The sequence below is a fragment of the Orycteropus afer genome, unplaced genomic scaffold (assembly GCF_000298275.1).
Source record: "Orycteropus afer afer isolate SDZICR_OR568_19922 unplaced genomic scaffold, OryAfe1.0 scaffold00877, whole genome shotgun sequence".
Lineage (NCBI taxonomy): Eukaryota > Metazoa > Chordata > Mammalia > Tubulidentata > Orycteropodidae > Orycteropus > Orycteropus afer.
In genome coordinates this window covers 516186-540588 of record NW_006922464.1, presented here as the reverse complement: position 1 = coordinate 540588, position 24403 = coordinate 516186, and the positions used below count along the sequence as shown (strand labels likewise).

The 24403-nt window shown below is 44.9% G+C and overlaps 1 protein-coding gene across 1 annotated transcript in view; it reads left to right on the top strand.

The window, feature by feature from the left end:
* The first annotated feature begins 370 nt into the window (after positions 1-370).
* The window catches only part of GPR137B (G protein-coupled receptor 137B), a 92101-nt gene continuing 68068 nt past the window's right edge, over positions 371-24403 (top strand). The window contains 2 exon segments of the mRNA XM_007958207.2: positions 371-396; positions 398-785. Coding sequence (XP_007956398.2) covers positions 371-396; positions 398-785 — 414 coding nt within the window.

Here is a 24403-nt window from a genome sequence, read left to right as displayed (position 1 = left end):
GCGGTGCAGTGCTGGGGGTGGGGTGGGAGTGTTGGGGGTGAAGGAGGGGCTGGGGTGTGAGGGTGTGGGGGCTGGGGATGTGGGGTGTGTATGTGTGTTTAAGTGTAGGTTGGGGTGTTTGGGAATTAGGGGGTAGGGGTTGGGAGATTCGGGGTTACGGTTGGGGGAAGAGGGGTGGCAGGACCGCGCGGGGCTGCTAGGCGCGCGGGGGCGGTGAGCCCGGCGCTGCCAATAGCAGACAAAGACCGTCCCAGTGAATCATGTGGTGCGGCGGGAGGAAGTACTGCTTGTTTTCTTCGCTCTAGTCTGTGGGCTCGGCTCAGCGCTGAGACCCCCGCCGGCGTGTTGGCGGTGGTGGCTGAGAGGCTGGATGAGGCCAGTGCGTCCCTGGACGCGTTGCAGCGCCGGGCGCTCTCATGGCGGCCCCGCCATGGGACCCTCTGCGAAATGACTCGCTGCCACCCACACTGACTCCGGCCGTACCCCCCTATGTGAAGCTCGGCCTCACCATCGTCTACACCGTGTTCTACTCTTTGCTCTTTGTGTTCATCTACGTGCAGCTGTGGCTAGTGCTGCGCTACCGCCACAAGCGGCTCAGCTACCAGAGCGTCTTCCTCTTCCTCTGCCTCTTCTGGGCCTCCCTCCGTACTGTCCTCTTCTCTTTCTACTTCAGAGACTTCGTGGCGGCCAATTCGCTCAGCCCCTTCCTCTTCTGGCTGCTCTACTGCTTCCCTGTGTGCCTCCAGTTCTTCACTCTGACGCTGATGAACTTGTACTTCACACAGGTGAGTCACAGGAAAGCAGCCCCAATCTTCAGGAGACACCTGGAGACAGAGGCGTCACAGGGGATGGGGGAGGGTGAGAAACTCTCTGGGCGACTTTGTCGGAGGGGGTGGTAACAAAATGACTGTTCATAAAAGTTTTGTGCAGTTTCTTCAGCAATTTATTATTATTAGTAGTAGTATTAATAAAAATATCCCTGTAGTTAGTTATAACAACAAAAACATTTCTTAAGTTCAGATTGCATGTATCAGTATACCTACAAGCCTAAAACTCTATGCTGTTTTACCTTTTGAACCTTCTAATGCTCTCAGGTCAGAGCTGTCATTATTGCTCAATTATAATAATGCGTTGAATCCCGTGGTTTCGTCTGCCTGGCTGTTTTCATTTGCTGCCAGTGTTGCTGATTTTGTCAGATTTTCTGGTGTTTTAGTTATTACAGTGTTGTGGCAATTAGCATTTGTGAACCTATATCAACACCATTTCTGAGAATGCAGTAGTTATTAAAGAAAAAAAGAAAAAGAAAAAAGCCTTTCATCCAATTACTAATGATGTAATTCAATGTAGAAAGATTTTACAAAACTATATTGTTTTTTAGGAGCTCTGGTAGCATAGTGGCTAAAGCATTTGACTGCTAACCAGAAGGCTGGTGGTTCAAACCCACCAGCCACTCCTCGGAAGGAAGGTTGGGCAATCCTACTTCCGTAGTGATACTGCCTCGGAAACCCAAGGAGGGGTCGCTATGAGTCGGGGCCAACTCGACGGCACACAACAACAACAACAACATTGTTTTTTTTTTATAGTGTCTCTTGTTATCTATGGGGGATTGGTTCCAGGACTCTCCAGAATATCAATTCTGTGGATACTCAAGTTCCTTATGTAAAATGGCATAGCATTTGCATATAAATCTACACACATCTTCCCATATACTTTAAATCATCTATACCAAAAAAAAACAAAAAAACATACTCACTGCTGTTGAGTGGATCCTGCCTCATAGCGACCCCTCCTTGGGTTTCTGAGGCAGTATCACTATGGAAGTAGATTTCCCCATCTTCCTTCCGAGGAGTGACTGGTGGGTTTGAATGGCCAGCCTTCTGGTTAGCAGTCAAACATAATGTAAATGCTATATAAATAACCCTTTATGCTCCCTCTTAGCCTTTGAGAGATTGCTTTGATCATTTTTCCCCCTGAATATTTTCCATGTGAAACTGGTTGAATCCTTGGATGCAGAACCTGTGGATATAGAGGGCTGACTGTATTCTTAAAATCTAAGAAATGTTATAGTTAAGCAGTTTACAACTATATCACATATTATTCTATGATTAAAATAGATAATAAACATTACTGAGGATTCTGAATAGCATAGTGCCTAAGCACTTGACTGCTAACCAGAAGGCCGGCGGTTCAAACCCACCAGCCACTCCTCGGAAGGAAGGTTGGGCAATCCTACTTCTGTAGTGATACTGCCTCGGAAACCCAAGGAGGGGTCGCTATGAGTCGGGGCTGACTCGACGGCAAATAACAACAACAACAAGGATTCTGCATGGAGCTTTAGTGGCATGATAGTTAAAGCATTGGATGCTAACCAAAAGTTAGATGGTTAGAACTCACCAACTGCTCTATTGGAGAACCATGAGGTCGTCTGCTTTCCTAAAGATTTACAGCTTTGGAAACCTTATTGGAAAGTTCTACTCTGTTCTATAGAGTCACTATGAGTCAAAATCAACTTGATGGCCATTGTTTTTTGGGGTTTTAATGATTCCTTGTGATCTAGTACAGAGGTGGTCCACAGGGGAGTGACACTATGGGTTACCACCACACTAGGTGATACCAACCCTAGAGATGCCACTACCTGGAGGGAATGCACCTGTCTGGGTGACCAGTGCCAGACCCAGTGGAGATGGCAGCTGTGGGGGTGATCTCAGCCCTGTGGCCCTGGGAAAATGCATTGCTTCTGGGCTTGGCTGATTCTGGTCCTACTGGCAGGCATTTCTCTCAGGTAACCCCCACTCACCCCTCCCATCCCCAAAGAGGGGACAGGGAAAGAATGTGAAGGCTATAAGCCAGTCAGTCACTGCCCTTAGCATAACTTAACTACTGTGCACTGAGTGTGACAACTCACATGCCGACAACTTCAGCATCTTCTTGCACCATGTCAGAATTGGTACCAAGTGGAAGGTGTCCACTGAACTCTAAAATTTCTCTTCTATTCAAAACCAAAAAAAAAAAAAAAAAAACCCTCCAAACCTACTGCCATCAAGTTGACCCTGACTCATAGCCCTCCTATGGGACAGAGTATAGCTACTCCATCATATTTCTAAGGGTATAAATCTTTTCAGAAGCAGACCACCTCCTCTTTTCCCGTGGAGCAGCTAGTGAGTTTGAACCACCAACTATTTGGCTATCAGCCAAATACATTAACCACTACATCACCAAAGCTCCTATCCTCATTCCAAAGCCCTAATAATCCCAACCCGGAATGATTATGTGCACTTTACCCTTCAGATTTGGGCCTGCCATTGGCTTTTTTGAGTGATGGCAGATTGGCACTGGCATAGTTTTGATGAGTTATTTTGAACCCAAGACTTAGCAGCCCTATTCAACTACAACTTACAAATCAGTGCACAGGATTGCTATAACAGCTGTTTGGGGATAACACCCAGCTCCTGGCTGTTACAACAAGAGCCGGGCTCACTGACTGAGCTCATCTGTGAGGCTCAGAGAAAAACCCATAAAAGTTTAGTGGGGCTCTTTTATAGGGCACTCAAGAGTTATTTTATGAGGCATATTGTTAATAAACTAATGGGAGAACATGCAAATGACTTGGCTGCTGCTTTTTAAGTGATGGTTGACTTAATGAAAGTACAGTAATTGTAAAGCAGTTTGCAAATGCTGCATAAAACATTACACAAAGGTTCAATAGCTCAATATTATAATGATTATTATCTTTCTGTTTCTACTAACTTGGCAACCACTAAAATGTCTATTTTCACTGGGAATTATGCCACCTGTATCACCCAGCAGCAGGTAATTTAAGAAGTGTCCAGTGGGTAGCATCCTGGTGCAAGGAGAAAGTGAATTTTTTCTAGTCCTTTTAACCGCATCTCTGTTTTTCAAAAGAAAATGTTAATTAATAAATAAATAAAAAGGAAAAGGATTGTGTTGGTATAGTAGAAGCTATTAAAAAAAAAAAGTTTGGAGGAAGTGCTTTTGGCTAGAAAAATAGCATTTGTACTGTTATTACATATTAAAATCTTATCAAAATTGGATGACCCTCAAAGAGTTCTTGTAAGTGCAGTGTTTCAGCATATTTTCCAGTCTACAAGTAAAGCATAATGTCTGTCCATACGACTTTTAAACCCCCAAACTAGTTTTGGCAATCAATTACTTTGTAGACAGTCTGGCTTTTAATTAGAATGCAAGAGCTGAGTCTATGAAGAAGTGAAAGTTAGGTAAACTGATGTTTCTTTAAGAACTTTGAGAAGGGTCACATTCTACATTGAGATCTTTAATATTTTCCCTTTTTGAGAAAAAAAGGAAAACACAGGGAACAACCATTGCTCTCTAATCACATGCAAATACTGAGCTTGAAGCTGAATTAGTGGTATTGCTGCCCATTTTCTGCACCATCTGTGGTTTGAGGAGTAAATGCTGAATAAGGAAAAGAGTTACCAGGCAGACAGGGCTACTCTCAGCTTAGAGACATAAAGTCACAGCTCTGCTACCTTTATATCCTCCAACTCGTTGGCCCTACAGCAAAGAGTGCTTCTCCCGAGGGCACAAGAGACTGACAGGAGAAGGTGGCACTGCAGGACTGGCATCCTGGATCCAGGGAACAAAGCCATTTCCTGGCTTTCTGACAAATAATCTGGTGCTGCTAGGGAGCTATGAAGAGGGGTGGGCCTTTTGATCAGAGCTCTGACACTGCTTCCTCCTTTCCACACACACACACACACACGTGCACACACACTCATTCTCTCAGTCGGTGTGCTGGACTTTGGCTGCACATTGGAATGACCAGGGGAAGCCTGAGCCCCTTCTTAGAGCAAGTAAACTAGATTCTATAGGGGAAGGGGTGGTAACTAGCAATTAAGAAGAACATACTGTGTGCTAGGTACAGTTCTAAACAGTTGGTCTTACATTATTCTTTATATCCATCCTCTGAAGAAAGTACTGGTGTTGTTGTTGTTGTTATGTGCCGTTGAGTCGGCCCCGACTCATAGCGACCCCTCCTTGGATTTCCGAGGCAGTATCACTATGGAAGTAGGATTGCCCAACCTTCCTTAGAGTCCCCATTTTACAGAGGAGGAAACTGAGGCTCAGAGATGTTAAATGAATTACTCAAAGTGACAATTTCAATGCATGGTGGAATCAGGATTCAGACCCACATCTGTGGCATCTGAGTGGAAGGCTTATCCTTTAAGGTACTTGAGGTCTCTTACCATGGAAAAATATACCCTACTGTTGTTCTCCAAGAGCTTAAAGTCAAGTTGGGAGATACAAAGTATACATATGACACAGTTAAACAATAATTCAAGAGATTTAAGAGAGTATGGGAGCTCTGGTGGTGTAGTGCCTAAGGCATTTGACTGTTAACCAGAAGGCTAGAGGTTCAAACCCACCAGCCACTCCTTGGAAGGAAGACTGGGTAATATACTTCCATAGAGATACTACCTTGGAAACCCAAAGAGGGGTCTCTGTGAGTCGAATTGACTCAATGGCAGTGAGCTTGGTTTTGGTTTTTGGAAGACAGTATATGTATTTGATTATTAGCATGGGAGAAAACAGCTGAGAGGGCTCAGAAAAGAGGTGGATTTGCAGGCTGGGAGGAGAGGTAGGGAGGAAGAAAGACACTGGCCATAGAGGAAGAGGGTAGTGTGGCTAACATCTCGATGTGGGAGAGGTACTGGAAATAGAGGAAGCTCTTTATGCTGGCTCTGGCCCAGACTTCCTTCCTCATCACCATTAAGCCTCCCTGATGGCCCTGTGAGGAGAGAGTTGTTCTTCTCCTTATTGAAGTTCAGAGAGGTTGGGAGGTCTGGGCTTCTGAGGTAGTCATGGCATGCCCTCATTTGTGACTTTGTGCGGTGCTGCCTGCCTACAGTCACGTATCTTAGGATGTTACTGTTCTTTGTCTTGGAGTCAGCCCTGAGTTGGCCCTGACTCATGGTGACCCTGTGCACAGTGGAATAAAATGCTGCCATCCCCACGATTGGTTGTTTGTTGTTGTTAGGTGTCGTTGAGTCTTCTTCAACTCATAGCGACCCCATGCACAGCAGAAAGAAACAATGCCTGGTCCCATGCCGGCTCTGCGATTCCTGAAATACTTGAGCCCATAGCTGCAGCCACTGTGTCAGTCCATCTCATTGAGGCCTTCCCTTCTTTCATCGACCCTCTAAGGATGACATCCTTCTCCAGGGAATGGTCCCTTCTGACAACATGACCAAAGTAGGTGAGACGAAGTCTGACCATTCTCGCTTCCAAGGAGCATTCCGGCTGCACTTCCTCCAGGACAGATCTGTTAGTTTTTTTAGCAGTCCATGGTACTTCCAGCATTCTTCGCCAGCACCACAACTCAAAAGGATCAATTCTCCTTTGGTCTTCCTTATTCATTGTCCAGCGTTTATATGCATATGAGGTGATTGAAAATACCATAGCTTGTGTCAGGCGCACCCTAGACCTGAAGGAGACATCTTTGCACTTCAGCACTTGAAAGAGATCTTTTGCAGCCGACTTACCCAGTACTGTACTTCATCTGATGTCCTGACTGCTGCTTCCTTTGGCGTCGATTGTGATTGGTTATAGATCAGGCCATTGTGATCTATAGGGTTTTCACTGGCTGATTTTTTTAATTGTGATTTGGGTGAAAGTTTACAGAGCAAATTCATTTTCCATACAGTGGTTCTTACACATTTTGTTTCATGACCTTGATTACAGTCTCCATAATGTAACAGCTCTCTTCCCAATTCCTCCCTGTGGTTAACTTTTCCCTATGTCCTTCTTTCCTATGCACTCCTGCCCTCTAAGATATCTCCCTGTGCAAATGCTGCCCTTGTGATCTCTCACGGTTGATTGATGTTCATCTCATAGGCCTGTCTATTGTTTGGGTGGAAGCCATAGGAGTTAGTTCAATTCCAGGCCCAAAGAGTGACTAGGGGCCATAGTCTCGGGGATTTCACCAGTCTCTATCAAATCAGTAAGCCTAGTCTTTTTTATGGTTTTGAGTTTTGTTCCAAATTTTTCTCCCATTCTATTCAGGATCTCCTGCATTGATCCCATGCCAGGTGGGTGCCAGTGGTATGTGGGGACCATCTAGTTTCAGGGTCAAGTAGGCTGAGGTTTGCATGGTCCACTAGACTAATTGTTCCTATGTGTCTTTGATTTTCTTCATTCTTCTTTGCTCCAGATGAAGAGAGACCAATTATTGCATCTAGATGGCCACTTGTAAGCATTTAAGACCCCAGTCACTACTCAACAAAGTAGTATGTACAACAGTGTTTTAGTGTAGCATGTTATGTCATTGGCTGGTTTTTAGAAGTTGACCACCAGGGCTTTCTTCCTAATCTGCCTTAGTCTGGGAGTGCCACTGAAATCCGTTTAGCATCATAGCAATACACAAGCCTCCAGTGACAGATGGGTGGTAGCTGCACATGAGGTGCATTACCGGGAATCAAACGCAGGTCTCCTGCAGGGAACATGAAAATTCTACCACTGAATAATCACAGCCTCCATCATCAGGGTGTTGTTGATTTGTGACATCAAGTTGATTCCAACTCATAATGATTCGGTGGGACAGAGAACAACTACCCTGTAAGGTTTCCCAGGCAGCTCACCAGGTCTTTTCTCCTGTGGAATCATTAGTGGGTTCAAACTGCTGACCTTTCAGTTAGCTGTGGAGCACTTAACAATTGTGCCACCAGGGCTCTTTCATCTTATGGTAACCCCCTGCCAACTAGTTTACTTTTGCTCAAAATCACTATTTTAAAATTCTGTTAAGTTAAATTTCTTTTTTCATCCTGGTGGCACAGTGGTTAAAGTGCTTGGCTGCTAACTGAGAGGTTGGCAATTCAAACCTACCAGCTGCTTTGTAGGAGAAAGATGTGGCAGTCTGCTTCCATAAAGATTACAGCCTTGGACCCCGGTAGGGCAGTTCCATTCTGTGTTATAGGGTCACTAAGAGTTGAAGTTGACTCAACAGCAGCAGGTTTGGTTTTTGGTTTAATGACCTCTCAGGTCAATCTTACAGCTTTCCAATCAGTCTCAGTTATTAAAATTTTAATCTCACATCTGATTGAAATCAGTTTAAGAGTCCCAGAGGGCTGGTATTGAGGGGGTCCAGCGTTTCAGCCTCTCCTCTTGTCTTCTGGCTCTGGCTTTACTGGGGTTTTCAGTGGAGGGACAGGGTGAGGGGAGGGCCTGGGCTATCATCTGTGGCTCTCTCCCCTGTGCCTTGGGTTTGGCTCTGGCTCTGCCTTTATGGGTGACTCTGCAAAGTTGCCATCGCTACATGGGCAGTTCCACTTCCTTCTGGTTCCCTTGCTGTGTCTACCTTTGTCCCAATCTCTTCTTCAGGTGGGGCAGTGGCATGACTTTTATCCCCTCTTCTGGATTCCATGACCTTTCTTATGAAGCCACTAGAGCTGCTGAGGTCACTTTTCATTCTCTTTTAGTGACACAGGTGACAGAGTTGGGATCTCCCTATTTTTCCCAGTCACACCACCCTGGTCCATTTCATCCCCTGCTCCAGGGGCCTCCCACTTGTAGAACTCCCAAGGGAGAGCAGCATCCCACTCTCAGTTCCTGGTGCCCTCACTCCCCCAGGACATATGCCAGAGTATCCCAGAAACATCTCCTCCACAACCCATTTTGCTCTAAAGACAGTGCAGCAAACATCTGACCAGGGAGTGGGAGGCCAGGTTACTTTTCTTTCAAATCCCTATGAGCAATTCTTGTGGTGCTTCCTCTGTACTGGTCCAGGGGGGAGGTGGTCAGCCCCTGCCATGAACACTACTGTCCCAACAAGCCAGCAGCTCTTTCTCTTCCACCTCCCCTCTCCATCTTTTTTTTTTCACAGGCTGGTGAGGTAGGCTAGTGGTGGGACTGATTCTGCTGTGAACCAGGCCATATGCATGCATGTGTGCCTGGGTCTGTTTTCAAATGTTTATGGCTGTCTTTGGAACATGGCGTATTGAATGCCTATTGTATTTGGATACAGCCAAGTTTATATTCAGTCCCTGCCATACTAGTAAGAGATAGGGTCAAAGCTGGAACTTGGGCTTTTGACTCTAGAGCCTGTTTTTCTAAGCACCTTGTCAGATTTACTTTTGAATGGTAGTGCAGACAGTTAATGCATTCAGTTGCTAATCAAAAGGTTAGAAGTTCAAATATACTGGATATATTTGAAGTGCCTTCTAAAAAAAGATCTGTTGATCTACTTCTGAAAAATTGGCCATTGAAAACCTTTTAGAGCACAGTTCTATTCTGACACATATGGGGGTACTGAGTTGGGATAGACTCAATAGGAACTGGTTTTACTGTTTTTAGAGCAGGGTTGTGCCCTAAAGCTAAAGCATGGGGGTCTGTTCTCATGGGAATTGTGATACGCTCTGCCACCGGATTTAGAATGGAGGCTCTGAAGCAAAGGTCAACTTCTAGAATGCAGGCAACTACTGAACCAGGGCAGCTACTGGGCAAGGCAAGTCTACCTTAGAGCAGGGAAGTTGAAGGTGACTGTGTGGTAGCAGACTTGGCTACACTTGGGCAGTTGTGTCTCCCAGCAATTCTCCTTAGGAATTATGAGTATGGACCTCAAACTTTTTAGATCCTTGGTTTATGGTCAAAGGGATGGGCTCTGCTACCTTTTGGCCCATTTCAAGCACTGTAACAAGTTCCTGTCATTACAGCGGAGGAAGGCAATGGAGAAGTGGACCTTAGAAGGACTCCATAGCAGAGACCTCACCATGATTTGAAGAACACTGGAACACTGGTGTTGACTGAGGCCCTATCTGTTCTGGAGCTTTGCTGGAATCCTACAGGGTCCTTGCCCCCAACTTGCGTGCAGCAGGGACTGTTGTTATTCACATTGCTCTGTGAGGTGGTGCTACACTTTGTGGTGAGAGCTGAATTTGAGTCCTAGGTTTGTCCCTTACCATAATGTTACCCATGACACATTACTGACCTCTCTGAGGTAACTTCTTCACCAGGAAAATGGAAATCATGATATTTTTCCCAAGGTTGAAGTAAAGAGCAAATTGGATTCTGTCTGTCTTGAATCTCTTTACTTTTCTTCTCCCTCAAATCTCATATTGTCATAGTTGTTAGCTGCTGCCAAGTCGAATCCCAGACTCATGGTGGTCCCGTGCGTAATGGAATAAAATGCTGTCTAGTCCTGCACCATACTCATGATTGGTTGTAGGTCAGACCATTGTGACCCATAGAGTTTTCATTGGCTGATTTTCACAAATAGATAGCCAGCCTTTTCTTCCTAATCCATCTTAGTCTGGAAGCTCTGCTGAAATCTTTTCACCAGCATAGCAACATACAAGCTTCCACTGACAGGTGGAGGCTGTACATGAGGTGTATTGGCCAGGAATTGATTTCTTATCATGGCAGGCAACAATCTTACCACTGAAGCACTACTGCTTCATCTACATCTCATACCAGCCCTGAAACTTGTGCTCATGCTTAGACCACCAGACTTTTAGCACAGCATGATCCTCAGTGCTGGTTGTGCCCTTTACCACTTCACCATGTCATTAAAATAACGTTTATCACCAAGTTGCAACTTTTAGGGTGTAAAGTAGCAGCAACTTGATATTTCATAAGGGAGAGTGTAGACAGTCACCAGTGCCTACTCTCTGTAGCACTTGAAATCAAGAGCCACAGGGACATGGGAGACCTCTGAGTCCAGTCCCCCATTGTGAGGTGGTGCTATACTTTGTGGTAAGAGCTGGGTTTGAGTCCTAGCTTTGCCCCTTACCATAATGTTACCCATGATGCATTATTGACCTGTCTGAGGTAACTTCTTCACCAGGAAAATGGAGATGAGTGACTAAAGTCTGGAGGAGTTGGATGATCTGTACTAGGTGTGACAGATGCAAAGAGCCAGAATGAAGCCAGGGTCTCCTAATTGGTCCTGTGCTTGCTGCACTCACCCCAACTTGAGAGACATCATGGCTCATGTCCTTGCCAAAAGTAACTAGGTTGTTGTTGTTGTTGTTCTGTGCTGTTGAGTCAGACCTGACTCATAGCAACCCCTCCTTGGGTTTCTGAAGTGGTATCATTATGGAAGTAGATTGCCCAGTCTTCCTTCCAAGGAGTGGCTGGTGGGTTTGAACCATAAGCCTTCTGGTTAGCAGTCAAGTGCCTTAGACACTATGCTACCAGAGCTCCTTAAGTAACTGGGAGGAATTGAAAATCAAGCCCAGGCACCTTCTTTCCATCTCTACCAGGAAAAGGGAGGCAGGTGATTTTAGAAAGAAGTGTGTTTCACCATGGCTCTTGGCAGTCAATTTAGCCAGTATGATGTCCCAGGCCCCAATTAGGAGTTGGGGATATGGTGGTTGTGTTAGACTGGGTTCTGTAGAGAAACAAAAACCAGCAAAGCTTATATATATATGTAGAGAGAGAGAGAGAGACAGAGGGAGAGAGAGAGAGAGAGAGAGAGAGAAATTTATCTTAGGATAATGGCTCACAAACATATAGAAGCCGGCAAGTCCAAAGTCCCTGGAGGAAACATTGGGCTGGAGGCAGTCTTAAATTCCGCAACCGCAGGGGGCCGAGAAATTCAAGGCTGGCAGGAAGTACACTGGATGTTGACTCCAACGAAAGATGAATCCAAGATCTCCAGGCCGAGAAGTGGGCTGCTAACTCATGGAAGGTTGTAGTCAGCACACCAGGGTCCCGATACACCGAAGAATGTCTTTCTTCCCAGGATATCCCTGGGTATCCTGGAAGCAGCCCACACCCCTAGGGAAACTTCCCTTGGGCAGATTGGCCACTCAGAACACAGTCATCCGATCCCATCATGGGAACAACTACACAGAACTGGGGTCCAGCCAAGTTGACACACAGCTCCAACTATCACAGTGGTGAAGAAAGAAGCTTCTAGGCCCCTTGATGAAGAAGTAAGAAGTTTAGGAAGCAAAAAAGCTAAGCCTTTGACAGCCCCTAGGTATTTTATATCAAAGCTGGTTATCACACAAGGGCCAGGAAGATAGTTCAGCCTCACCTTGGTGCACCATACCCATGGCCTCTCAGCCCCTGGCTTGGCTTCCTGTAGTCAGTCTCTCATGTTCAGAGCCACACAGAGCTGTGTGTGTGCATGGACACATCTGTTTGGATGTACCTGTGTGTGTAATTAGGTGTATGAGTATGCACATGTGTGTGTCTGTGTCTGCATGCATGCATGCACAATCACATAGGACCCAGAAGTTCAGGTTCAGTCTACCTTCCACTTCTAGTACCACCCAGGAATTAGTTTCCTAGTTTCACTTCTACATATTACTTCAGGGTAGAAGCCTTCTAATATTACAGCCTAGGTTCTAAAGATTTTTCCTCTAAGCATTACATCCTCATTTACTCTGTTCTCCTCCCCTCCCCCATTGTTGCTGCTTCAGTGCCTAAGGTGAACCAAGTTTAGTCAGTGCCCTTAACATTCCCGAGAACAATCAGACTCCCCACTTTCCCTTATGAAATGTCAAGTTGCTGCCATTTTACACCCTAAAATTTGCAACTTGGTGATAAACGTTATTTTAATGACATTGTGAGGTGGTAAAGGGCACAACCAGCACTGAGGACCATGCTGTGCTAAAAGTCTGGTGGTCTAAGCATGAGCACAAGTTTCAGGGCTGGTATAAGATGTAGATGAGGCAGCAGTGGTTCAGTGGTAAGAATGTTGCCTGTCATGATATGAAATCAATTCCTGGCCAATGTGTGTCAGAGTAGAACTGTGCTCCATAGGGTTTTTAATGGCTAATTTTTCAGAAGTAGGTCACCGGATCTTTCTTCTGAGGTGCCTCTGGATGAACATGAACCTCCAATCTTTCAGTTAGCAGTTGAGTGCAGTTAGCCATTTGCACCACCCAGGGACTCCAGACACCAACCCCTTCCCCCCAGCCCTTTCCCTGGTACTTTCCAAAGTACAACTGCATTTACTACAAAGACTTGAACAGCAGCAGAGGCTGGGCTGAGTTCTGCAGTGGCTTTGTGAAGGGACTCATGGAGCGAGGGCAATCAGATATACTCTTACACCATATCTTATCAGGAGACCTACTCAACCTCTGCTCCACAGGCAGCAGACTCTGAAGGGCTTTTTAAATAATATTTTCTTGTGTTTTCAGTGAAGGTTTACACAGAAATTTAGGTTCCCAATCAACAATTTCTGTTCAGTGACATTGGTTGCATTCTTCACAATGCATGAACATTCTCCTTGTTTCCATTCTGGTTGCCCTGTTTCCAATCATCTCTTTTCCCTGCCACCTTACATTCTCATCTTTGTTTTAAAGTAATTTTTGACCATGTGGTCTCATATAGGTGCTTTTATAAAGAAGCACAGTACTTATGGGTGATACTTTTTTTTTTTTTGGAGCCAATTTGCCATTTAACTACAAAATGACTTCAGGTTAGTCTCAGATCAAAGTTTGAAAAATATCTCAGGGCAGTTGTCTTCAAAGGGACTACTTCAGTCTCAACCAGTCCAGTAGGCCTGTTTTTTTTTTTTTTTTTTTTTAAAGGAGTTCAAGGTTCTGTTCTACATTTTTCTCCCATTCTGTCAGAGTCTGTCTATTGTGACCCTGATTCCCTGTAGTGTTTTATGATCTTTTCCTTTGCCTTTCCATGAGTCAGACAAGCAAGGACTGACAGGGGAGGCAGGAGATAATATTTTCTTAGGTTTGTTTAGTTGATTTAGTGGCTCAAAAAATGAATTCTGAGTTCATAGGCACAAGCTGCAGCTGTATCTGACCAGGATTGGCCCCTACTGTGTAAGAGGTGCTTAGATTGTCACAGTCTGAAACACAAAGCTTCACACCCTGGCTGACTATGAGTTCTAAGTGATAGATAGTTGAGAACAGGGGAGGGGAGGAAAGGACTGATCATTAACAAAATTGTGGGCTGCTTATGTAAATAATATCACTAGGAGATTCTTAGGTATTTTAAAACAACAACATCAGGTGATCCTAAGAGTTGCTTTCATTAATCAGTTCCTGTTATGCTTGTATTTTCACTGAGAAGAGAAAGGCTCTTCTTAGTCTCTGAGTCTGTCTCCATTCAGACATTTTGGCTGGTTATTTTTCTCAGAAAACCGAAATGGCCTCAGTTAAAACAATACCTGGGACTTTTAAGCATTCACTGAGGTCTGTAATGCTTTGTCAATATTTTGCTTTTTATTTATCCTGTGAAGTTTAGACTCTTGCTACCTGATGAGGACAGATAAAGGACAGACAGATAAAGGCTGAGCTATTTTATTCTCTTTGCAGGGCCTAAGAGCATTAGTGTCAATGCCATTAGGTCATATAGGGAGTTAGTGTCAATGCTAAGAGGAGATTCAAGGCCTCACCCTATGGTGAGCTTTTTTCTTTTACACCACATTGCTGCTCCTTGAAGAAGTGCCCACACCCGTTGTCTCAGTGGCAGGGCCACAAGAGCATCAGCCAGTATCAATCAAAATGGCTTCCAGAGACATCTAAAATGTCAGAACTCTCCTTACTTCAGAGGCAGAAAGTCATTTTGTGGGAAAAAGTTGAGGAATTTTCACTACTGACTGACTTTGTGGTTTTTGTATACTTCACATAACAGGGTAGTCAGTCCCTGGGTGATGCAAACAGTTAAATGCTCAGCTGCTAACAAAAAATTAGAGGTTTGTGTCCACTCAGAGCTATGTTGGAAGAAAGGCTTGGCTATTGTAGTGGTTATGTTTTTTGTGTTAACTTGGCTGGGCCTGGTTGAGTGGCTGGGCAACTAACTAGTGGTAGTTATTCCCCATGATGAGACTGGTAATCAACTCCAGGGTGGGATCTACCACAAGCAGCTGAGTAGCTGCTTTGGGTATGTGGTCTGCTTCGCATATATAAGATGCAGCTTTGAGAATGGTCTCTAGCTTATGTCATGCTTGGACCCTGCATGTAGCCGTGTCATTGTTCAGCAGCAGCCTGCCATGCTCTGCCAACCTTGGGACTTACAATGGACTTAAATGAATGGCCTGCTGTGTGGTTTGGTAACATCAGGACTGTGCCTTGTTACTTGTCAACCTTGGGTTTGTCAGCCTCAGCAGTTAGCAGCTGTCTGAGTGAAGAAATACCTCTAGCTCCACTGGGCTGGGAGCAGGAGGCAGAGCTGGACTTCAAGGCTGAGGGGCTTTCACCCAGCCTCTAGAACCTGGCACTTTGAACTTGGACTTAAAGCCTCCAACCTGTAAGAGAATAAACTCTTGTTTGTTAAGGCCATCCCATTTGTGGTATATTCTTGTCAGAGTGGGACTAGGTAAACAGAACAGAATATGGTACTGAGAGAGTGGGGTGCTGCTCTGACTGATACCTAAAATGTGGAAACAAACAGGAGTGGAGTGCATCCTTGACTCAAGACCCTGGCAGAGAGACCCCGGCATACAGCGTGGGAAATGGCAAGAGCAGAGCCAAGAGACTGGCAGAAAGATATTGGCAAAGAGATCAGCATGAAAGACGGCAGTAGCAGAGCCCAGAGACCGGCATTAAGCAGCAACAGGCTGACCAGCCTACAGAGAAGAAAGCCGGGTGCCATTAGGTAGGCAGCTTCCTGGCAGAGTGGGTTGCCTTCAGCCATTAATTGGGGAAGAGACAGGCATAAAATAGAGTAGCAGGTTGGCTGGCACATAGAGCAAGGAAGCTAAGTTCCTTTGGGCAGAAAGATTTCCGAAGGAGTGGGTTGTCCTGGGGCATTAATTGGCAGAAGTGGAGAGACTGAGGAAATGGGAAGCAGAGCTGCCTCAGCCTCAAAGGATAAGACCATGGCCTCTGGGGGTGGAACCACCATAGCCCCTAGGTTTCAAAGAGTTAGACCTTCACCAACTTGGTTCTAGAGGGTGGGGCTGCTTGTTCATGGGAGCTAGTGGGATGGAGCCATAACTACTGCCTAAAGTGAGGGGCAGGGCTGCCATGCCCAAGAGGGAGAGGAACAGGGCCCGCCAGGCCAAGGGGGTGAGGTCCCCACTCAGCAACTAGGGGACTGTAGTCACCCAGTGAAAGAGACTTGTACAGATACCACCCATTGAAGATCTGTACAGGTGTCAAGTTGACAAGAGATGGAATTGTAGTGGTTATATTTGTGTGTCTACTTGGCTGGTCCTGGTTGAGTGGCTGGGCAACTGGTGGTAGTTATTCCCCATGATGAGACTGGCAGTCAACTCGATGGTGGGATCTACCACAAGCAGCTGAGTAGCTGCTTTGGGTATGTGGTCTGCTTCCTGTATATAAGAAGCAGCTTTGAGGATGGTCTCTAGCTTATGTCATGCTTGGACCCTGCATGTAACCGTGTCGTTGTTCAGCAGCCTGCCATGCTCTGCCAACCTTGGGACTTACAATGGACTTAAATTAATGGCCTTCTGTGTGGTTTGGTAACATCAAGACTGTGCCTTGTTACTTGGGTTTGTCAGCCTCAGCAGTTAGCAGCTGTCTGAGTGAAGAAACACCTCTAGCTCCAGTGGGCCGGGAGCAGGAGGCAGAGCTGGACCCCATGGTTGAGGGGCTTTCACCCAGCCCCTAGAGCTTGGCACTTTGAACTTGGACTTAAAGCCTCCAACCTGTAAGAGAATAAATTCCTGTTTGTTAAGGCCATCCCATTTGTGATATATTCTTATTAGAGAGCACTAGGTAACCAGAACAGCTATCTACTTTAAAAAATCATCCATTGAAAACCCTATGGAGCACAGTTCTACTCTGAGATACATGGAGTTGCCATGAGTTGGAATTGACTTGAAGACAACTGGTTTGGCTTTTGACTTTATCTATAAGGATGAGGTGACTGATGAGGTGCAGCAGCATGGCAAGGACACCCTCTCCTTATGAGACTTCTGGTGCTGCTTGGGTATCAATCCACAACCAAGTTTCCCACTGATGAGAAATATATCTTCTATGCTATTACTGGGGAGCTGTGGTAGCATAGTGGCTAAGACACTTGCCTGCTAACCAGACGGCTGGTGGTTCAAACCCACCAGCCACTCCTCGGAAGGAAGGTTGGGCAATCCTACTTCCGTAGTGATACTGCCTCGGAAACCCAAGGAGGGGTCGCTATGAGTCAGGTTTGACTCGATGGCAAACAACAATGCTATTACTGTGTTACCTTCCGTAAGGGCAGGGCCCTGACTGGTAAATTATGAACTGATATTGGGGCAGGAGAAGTTAAGAAATATGATAACAATAATATTGCCTGGTGTGGCCACAGCCCTTTTAATTCATGAGTGCAAAAAAGACAAGGAGGCCACATCTTCTGACCTCCTCTAACTGCACAAGAGGAAGACAGAATCACCATCAATAGCCCAAGGCCTATTACTGCAAGGCCAGACATACTGCCTCCCTCCAGCCCTTTACCAACTGTTCCTCCCAAAGCACCCACCACCTCTCTCCTGGGTTCGATAATTTGCTGCAGTGGCCACACAGAGCTCACAGATTACGGGATTTATTAGGGAAGCACCATAGGCTATAATTCAAATTCAGGAAAAAATGCTCAGTCTCTCTCCCAGCCCACCATCCCTCAGCCAACAGTCTCTCACAGTCTCTTTTCCAGCAGTGCGTGTCCCTCGGTGTCTCACTCAGCAATGCGTGTCTCTTGCGTCTCCTTCCCAGCAACGTGTGTCCACGCCCAACAGAAATACCCCAGGTGAACAACATTTACAATCAGGAACTCCTCAGTTGCTCATCCACCACTGAGTTTACAAAGACTTATGGGTAGAAAAGCCACACTAAGTAATTTACTACACTGCATTGAGACTAAACAGAGAATTCTGCCAAGGTAGCTGATCTCAATTATTAGTCTCTACTTCTATGCCTGAGTGGGAACACAGGGAGGCAGGGAGAGGGAGGTGCTTCACAGCTGGCCTCCGCTCAGGCAGCAGTTGTTGTTGTTGTTGTTGTTATGTGCCGTCGAGTCAGCCCTGACTCATAGCGACCCCTCCTTGGGTTTCCGAGGCAGTATTACTACGGAAGTAGGATTGCCCAACCTTCCTTCCAAGGAGTGGCTGGTGGGTTTGAACCACCAGCCTTCTGGTTAGCAGTCAAGTGCCTTAGCCACTATGCTACCAGGCAGCAGTAGGGAAAATAAATGTGCAGTGGATGCTTGTCGCCCAAACTGCCCTGGGACCTCTGGACTCAGCCTCCACTCACTGGCCACTACCAGTGGGGCCTCCAAATGTGAACCTACACCTGAGGGCCTCATGGGTGGGGACTTGGGCTGCCTTCTGGGGTGGCACTTATTGCCATAGTATTTTAATTGCAAATAATTTGAGAAGCTAGATAATATGAAGAACGTGGCATTAGGATCAGAGAAAGATTCATTAACAGCTTGTGATATGTTGATGACACAACATTGCTTGCTGAAAGTGAACAGAATTTGAAGCACTTACTGATGAAGGTCAAAGACTGTAGCTTTCAGTATGGATTATACCTCAACCTAAAGAAAGCAAACATCCTTACAACTGGACCAGTAAGCAGCATATTGATAAACAGAGAAAAGATTGAAGTTGTCAAGGATTTCATTTTACTTGGATCCACAATCAGTGCCCATGGAAGCAGAAGTCAAAAATCAAATGACAGTTTATTACATTGGACAAATCTTCTGCCAAAGCCTCTTTAAAGAGTTTAAAAAGAAAAGATGTCACCTTGAGGACTAAGGTGCACCTTAAGGACTAAGGTGACCCAAGCCATGGTATTTTCAGTCCCCTCAGCTCTGGTGGCATAGAGCCTAAGGCATTTGGCTGCTAACCAGAAGACTGGTGGTTCCAACCCAGCAGCCAGTCCACAGAAGGAAGACTAGGCAATCTACTTGTGTAAAGATTTACCATCTCAGAAACCCAGTGGGGGTTGCTATGAATTGGAATCAACTTGATGGCAATGCATTTTTTTTTTTTTTTTTGAGTTTGTATGCATGTGAAAGCTGGACAATAAATAAAGAAGACTGCAGAAGAATTGATGCCTTTGAATTATAGTGCTGGTGAAGAATATTGAACATACCATGGACTACCAGAAGAACGAAAATATCTTTCTTGAAGAAGTATAGCCAAAATGCTCCTTAGAAGTGAGAATAGTGAGACTTTGCCTTATGTACTTTGGACTTGTTATTAGGAGGGAAGAGTCCCTGGAGAAAGACATCTGCTTGGCAGTGTAGAGAGTAAGAGAAAAAGAGAAAACCCTCAATGAAATGGATTGATACAGTGGCTGCAAAAATTGTCTTAAGTATAGCAGTGATTGTGGGGATGGTACAGGACCAGGTATTGTTTTGTTCTGTTGTACATAGGGTCACTATGAGTCAGAAACAACTTGATGGTACCTTTTAAATGTAGAAGACACTTTAATGAGTATTTGCATCGTTTTTATCTTATACATAGACACTGAGGCCCAGAAAAGTAAACAGAGTTAATCAGGGTAAGCAAATGGGTTAATGGCATTTGGTCAGCCTCACCCCTGAATCCAGACACTCAGGTTACCAGAGAAGGAGACTGATGGCCAGAGTTTGGTTTGGTAGATGATGGGAGTTGAGAACCTCTCATGCTTGGTGGCTCTGGATACTGCTTGGGCCCAAGATGCCTGACCTCTGGGTGTGCCTGGGGCCCTCTGCCTCCCTGGGTCAGCTGGGCTGAGAGCCATGCTGGCTGAGTGGATCTTCAGGGTAGGAAGGGAGGGCAAGTAGTTCTCTGAGCTCATGGAGGGGTGGAGAAGAGAAGAGGAACGTTGTGCCAGAGAGGACAGCCTTCATGAAGGAGGAAGCAAAGGAAAATGCCTTTCACATCTGAAATCTCTCTCTGTCATTTACTAAATGAGGAGCAGAGGGCAGTGGTGGTTCTGTGGTAGAATTCTTGCCTTCCTTCTGAGAGATCTGGGTCCTATTCCCAATTAATGCACTTCAAGCACAGCCACCACCCATCTGTCAGTGGAGGCTTGTGTGTTGCTGTAATGCTGGAAGATGAGCAGTTGGTACTTCACATACCAGCAAGGTCACCCATGGTAAACAGGTTTCAGCAGAGCTTCCAGACTAGGAAGATAGACAGACTAAGAAGAAAGGCCTGGAGAGCTACTTCTGAAAGTCAACCAGTGAAACCCAATGGATTACAATGGTCTAGTTCCTAATTGGTCATGGGGGTGGCACAGGCCCAGGCAGTGTTTCATTCCCTTGTGTATAGAGTCTCTGTGAGTCAAGTGTTGACCACTGCTAACAATAGCAACAACAAATGTGGAGACTTTCTGAGGCCTGGGAGTAGGAGAAATCTCAGTTTGAAACCAGACTCCTGCCTTCAGAGACTCACAGTTTGGCAATGGAGATGAAACAGAGGTGTACGTGCCACACCACCTGGACAGGACTCAGTGTGGCAGGACTCTCAACAGGTTTTGAGAGAGATCCTGGAGTTTACAGAACTTCAGAGATCATGAAAGAAACTTGCCCAAGCACTGGAGGGCTCCATGTTCTGAGGGTCAGCATGAGTCCAGGAGGTAGAGCAGGATTTGTTTCTTGGGCTGGGTGCTTGCCACTTCAAAGGCAGAAGGCAGGAGCTGACACAGTAAAGATCCTGACCTGGAGCCCAATTACCTCCCTGAGGTACTCTTCACCTGGCCAGCCTGGGATACAGAATGAGCAGACCTGAAGGCACTCCAGAATTATACCATATGGAAGTCACACGCCATTTTTCCTTCAGAGGCTCTATGTTTTTGTTTTTTTTTTAAAAAAGATCACTGGATTAGTTCAGTTTTTGGAGTCTCAGCTCCATAATTTGCTATAGCATCAAATCAATGAAATTAAGAGGAAGAAATTGCTTCATCTGTGCATATTCCTTTTATAAGTAACAACACTGGTTCAATTTAAATGACTCCATTAGAATAGAAGCCCCCTAATCAGTATCTTTTTTGAAAGCCTATGCCAAATGCCAGCCAGCTAGCTGACAGAGGGGCTGTGCTGGTTAGGAATGCATGTAACAAAGCTCCACTAAGAGAGAGGCCTCACCAGTGAGGATGCAGCCCAGGGCTGGTGCAGCAGCTCTGCCTTCCTTGAGGTAGCTCTCCATTTCCTGCTACTAGCTTGTGACCATAGACAGGTGCTCTGTCTCCAAGGTCACCCCACACTCCAGGCAGAGAAAGAAGAGGAAGACAGAAAGACAGTGATTTTCTGGAAGGCATAACCTGTCAGAAATCCTTAGCAGATTCCTGCTGTATCCCACTGGCCAGAATCCATATCTCAGGAATGTCTGAGAAGGAGAGCATTTCAGCTGGGTGCATTGCTGCCCTAAGCCAATTGGGGATTTGTGAGGTAAGTTAGTAGTTCCTGGATGGTGCAAATCATTAATGTGCTTGAGACATCTTGAAGGAAAGGCCTGGATATCTATTTCTGAAAGGTCACAGCCTTGGAAACCCTATGGAGCACAGTTCTACTCTGACACACATTGGATCAACATGAGTCAGGGTTGACTCATGACATCTGGTGATTTTAGATAGGCTAAAGGGCACATAACAACAACAACAACAACAAAGGGGGAGAAAAGACATTGGTGGTCAGCTGGCAGTGTTTGCATAATTTCCCCCAGTCTATGAGTCAGGTTTGACTCGACGGCACATAACAACAACAACAACAACAAAGGGGGAGAAAAGACATTGGTGGTCAGCTGGCAGTGTTTGCATAATTTCCCCCAGTCTATGAGTCAGGTTTGACTCGACGGCACATAACAACAACAACAATAATCAGGAAGTGGGCCGCCAATGGGACCATGAGAACAAATATTAAATGTGTTAGTGCTTCCTAACCTTTTTGAATATTAAAGTTCCTTTTATGATCAGGAAAACACATCCCACCACCCTTTGGTAGTTATACATTAGAGCCGTGGTTTGGAAACATATATGAAAAACCAACTTCAGTAGCAGCAACTGACTGCTAACCAGAAGGCTGGCAGTTCAAACCCACAAGCCCCTCCTCGGAAGGCAGATTGGGCAGTTGCTCCCATAGTGATACCACCTTGGAAACCCAAGGAGGGGTCTCTATGAGTTGGACCCGACTCGACGCCAGTGCATTTATAAGGTGGCAGGCATGTATATAAATGCACTACATGTATTCATTCACCTAATCTTCACAAAAGCATGTGAAAGAGGGACTGTTATTATTATTCCCATTTTACAGATGAGGTACCTGAAACAGAGAGGTTAGGTAACTTTTCCAAAGTCACACAGCTGATAATTAGTAGATCCAAACCCAGGTAAGCTAACTCCAGAGTGCATACTCTTAACCTTCTTTAGATGTCTCTCCAAAGGAGATACATACACAATTGTAGTCTATTTCATTGGGACACTATGCAGTAGTGAAAATGAATGAACTAGGGCTGTATGTTTCAGCATAAATACATATTGAACATAATGATGGAAGAATAAACAAGTTGCAGCAATGCAACAATGCAATGCACTGCCGTGGAGTTGGAGCCAACTCACAGCAACCCCTCCTTGGGTGTCCGAGGTGGTATCACTACAGAAGTAGATTGCCCAACCTTCCGGGGAGTGGCTCGTGGGTTTGAACCGCCAGCCTTTGGGTTAACAGTTAAATACCTTAGGCACTATGCCACCAGAGCTCCCAAACAAGTTGCAGAAGGGTATTACTATATTTATAGAAAATGAAAAATCGTGCATATATGTTGTTGTTTCATGCTGTCAAGTTGGTCCCAACTAAGCAACCCTATGTACAACAGAATGAAATACTGTCCAGTCCTGTACATCCTCACAATTGTTGCTAAGCTTAGCCCAATGTTTCAGCCACTGTGTCAATCCATCTCATTGAGGGTTGTCTTCTTTGTCACTGATACTCTACTTTGCCAAACATGATGGGACTGTTCCCTCCTAATAACATATCTGTAGTACATGAGACAAAGTCTTGTCATCCTTGCTTCTCAGGAGTATTGTGGCTCTACTTTTTCCAAGACAGATTTGTTCATTCTTCTGGAAGTCAATGGTATATTCTATATTCTTCACCAACACCAGTTCTTCTACAATCTTCCTTATGCATTGTCCAGCTCTCACATGCATATGAAGCTATTGAAAATACCAGGACTTGGGTCAGGTCCATCTTTGTCTTCAAAGTGACATATTTTCTCTTTAACACTGTAAAGAGATCTTTTGCAGCATATTGCCCAGTGAAATATATTGTCTGATTTCTTGACTGCTGCTTCTGGTTGTTGATCCAAGTAAAATGAAATAACTGATAATGTCATACTATATTATAGTATCACATCATACCATATATCATATCATATCATATATCATACCATACCATACCATACCATATCTTACTACATCAATTATCTGGAATCCTTGCATGATGTAAATAATTTAACATGCTCAGCTGCTAACTGAAAGGTTGGAAATCTGAACTTGCTCAGAGGAGCCTTGAAACAAAGGCTTATAAAGGTCACAGCCATTAAAAGTCCTCTGTGGCACAATTTATTCTAATATGCAGAGAGTTGTCATGAGTCAGAATCCATTCCACAGCAACTTTCTTTTCTTGGTAGTATTATATACTGAGTGTATTGCTACACAGTAATACACTGTGTATGATAACACCAAATCACCATATACCATATCTTTGGGGAGTAAGAAGGGAGTGAAATCAGAAGAGCTGTAAAGGGAGCTTCAAATATGTCACTTCTATTTATTCAGAGCAAAATAAAAGTGGAGCAAACATGTCAAAGTGTGAAGAGTTGCCTGAACTGTGTAGCGGGTACATGAATGTTTGCTATGTTACTACTTTTGGTATGTGAGAAATATTTGGTAATAGAAAGTTTAAAACCTACTACAAATGCATAGCATTTTGAATTGAATTTGCATTTTGTTCATTATACCACTGCCATACATTTGAGCAGTAGTACAAGTATGAGGCATGCTAATGTCTTTCAACTCCCATCTGGGCTGGGCGTACCTAGGGATAGTTTCAGATCCCTTACAGTTCTTCCAGGGTCTTCCTTTGGGTGTTGCCTCACAGAGGTCCTGCAGAACCTGATGAAGGTCCAAGTTGGGCCTTGGGATCTTATGAAGGTAGGTGATTGTGAATTGTCTCCTCTGACTGTTTGTGTCCCAGGGAATACATCTCAGGGAGTTGGGCACAGAAAAGGAGATGGGTTATGGGCCTTGTTTTGCATGGGACTTTTTAAAAATGGTTACATTAAGAGTTTTTGAATACAGAGAAGTTTAGAAGCATAGAGCTGCTTTTCATCATTGCAGACACTGCCTCTAGTTACAGTAGAGGTCACTTCTGTTTAGTTTCTCTGAGTGAACAAGGGACACTGTCATACCCACAAAGAAAATAGCATGGGGCGTTTCTACAAGAAGCAGTCATCTTGACGTTGGGAAAAGAATGATTCTAAAAGAGAAAATGGCAATTTGAGCTAATAGGAAAAAAAAAAAAAAAAAAA